We start from the raw sequence: 1,216 nt of genomic DNA, 5'->3' as shown, positions 1-1,216 counted from the left end.
TTTATTTCTTTTTTTATTTCTTCTTTTTTTTTATTTATTTTTTTATTTATATTATTATTTATATTTATATTATTTATATTTATATTATTATTTATATTATTATTATTTATATTTATATTATGTATTATTGCCCCTATACTAGGTAATTCTTTATTAATAATATAATCATAATCTAGCATTTCTTGTATAACTTTCTCCTTATATCCCCATACTATACATTTACTATTCCTATTCAATAAACATTCATATTCATCATATATTCTTCCCCAATCTATATTGCTGCTGCTGCTGCTGCTGTTGCTGCTGCTGCTGTTGCTGCTGCTGTTGTTGTTTGTTGCTGCTGCTGCTGCTGCTGCTGCTGGTGTTGTTGTTGGGTCTGTTGTACTGTTTGTTGTTGTTGTATCATTAGTACTATTTGTTGTATTGGTTGTTGGTACATTATTACTACTACTACTGCTGCTGCTGCTGCTGCTGCTGCTGCTGCTGCTGCTGCTGCTGTTATTATTATTATTATGTAATAATTGTTGTAATTGTTGCTGATGTGTATATCTTAGATCAAAAGGTTTAATACAATATTCATAATAAGGTGTACTTTTTATATTATTTATATCTATTTCCTTATCTATACACCTACTGCTACTGCTGCTGCTGCTGCTGCTGCTGCTGCTGCTGCTGTTGCTATAATAATTATTATTAATAAGTATATCATCATCATCATCATCATCATCTTCTTCTTCTTCTTCTTCTTCTTCTGGTTCCCTATACTCCTTATCTCCTCCCCATAGAATATTCCTCTTCTTCTTCTTCTTCTTGCTGCTGCTGCTGCTGCTGCTGCTGCTCCCCCTTTCTCCTCCCTCCTTCTCCTCCTCCTCCTCCTCCCCTTCCTCTTCCTCCTGTCCTTCTTTCTTAAAGTTTTTTAATGCTATAGGTATAATAGCCGTCATATATGTATCAGGACCATAAAAGTAAATATTTAATTTATATTTATTAGCTGTATATTGTATTAATTGTATACCTTGTATATAATTAGGTCCTCCTCTTCTTATATATATATTTATATTATTTTTTATTAATAAATAAGAATATTCTTTTATTGCCTTATTTATTCCCTTAAATGTATCATAAACAGACGTAAAATTAGCAATAGCACCACCAATAAATAATATTTTTTCTTCTTTTTTTTTTTTTTTTTTTTTTTTTTTTTTTTTTTTTTTAA

General features: G+C 29.9%; 1 protein-coding gene across 1 annotated transcript; it reads right to left on the bottom strand.

Moving 5' to 3' along the window:
• Positions 1-211: 211 nt before the first annotated feature.
• On the bottom strand, positions 212-944 carry EMWEY_00057530 (hypothetical protein; the record flags this gene model as incomplete). Its single annotated transcript, XM_013480653.1, has 2 exons — positions 212-228; positions 635-944. The coding sequence occupies 2 exons, from the start codon at positions 942-944 to the stop codon at positions 212-214; spliced, it is 327 nt and encodes a 108-aa protein (XP_013336107.1).
• Between the last annotated feature and the right edge of the window lie 272 nt (positions 945-1,216).

This window comes from Eimeria maxima, genomic scaffold (assembly GCF_000499605.1).
Source record: "Eimeria maxima Weybridge genomic scaffold, Emw_scaff2164, whole genome shotgun sequence".
NCBI lineage: Eukaryota > Apicomplexa > Conoidasida > Eucoccidiorida > Eimeriidae > Eimeria > Eimeria maxima.
The sequence above is the reverse complement of the archived record's forward strand: the minus strand, read 5'-3'. Positions and strand labels throughout refer to the sequence as shown.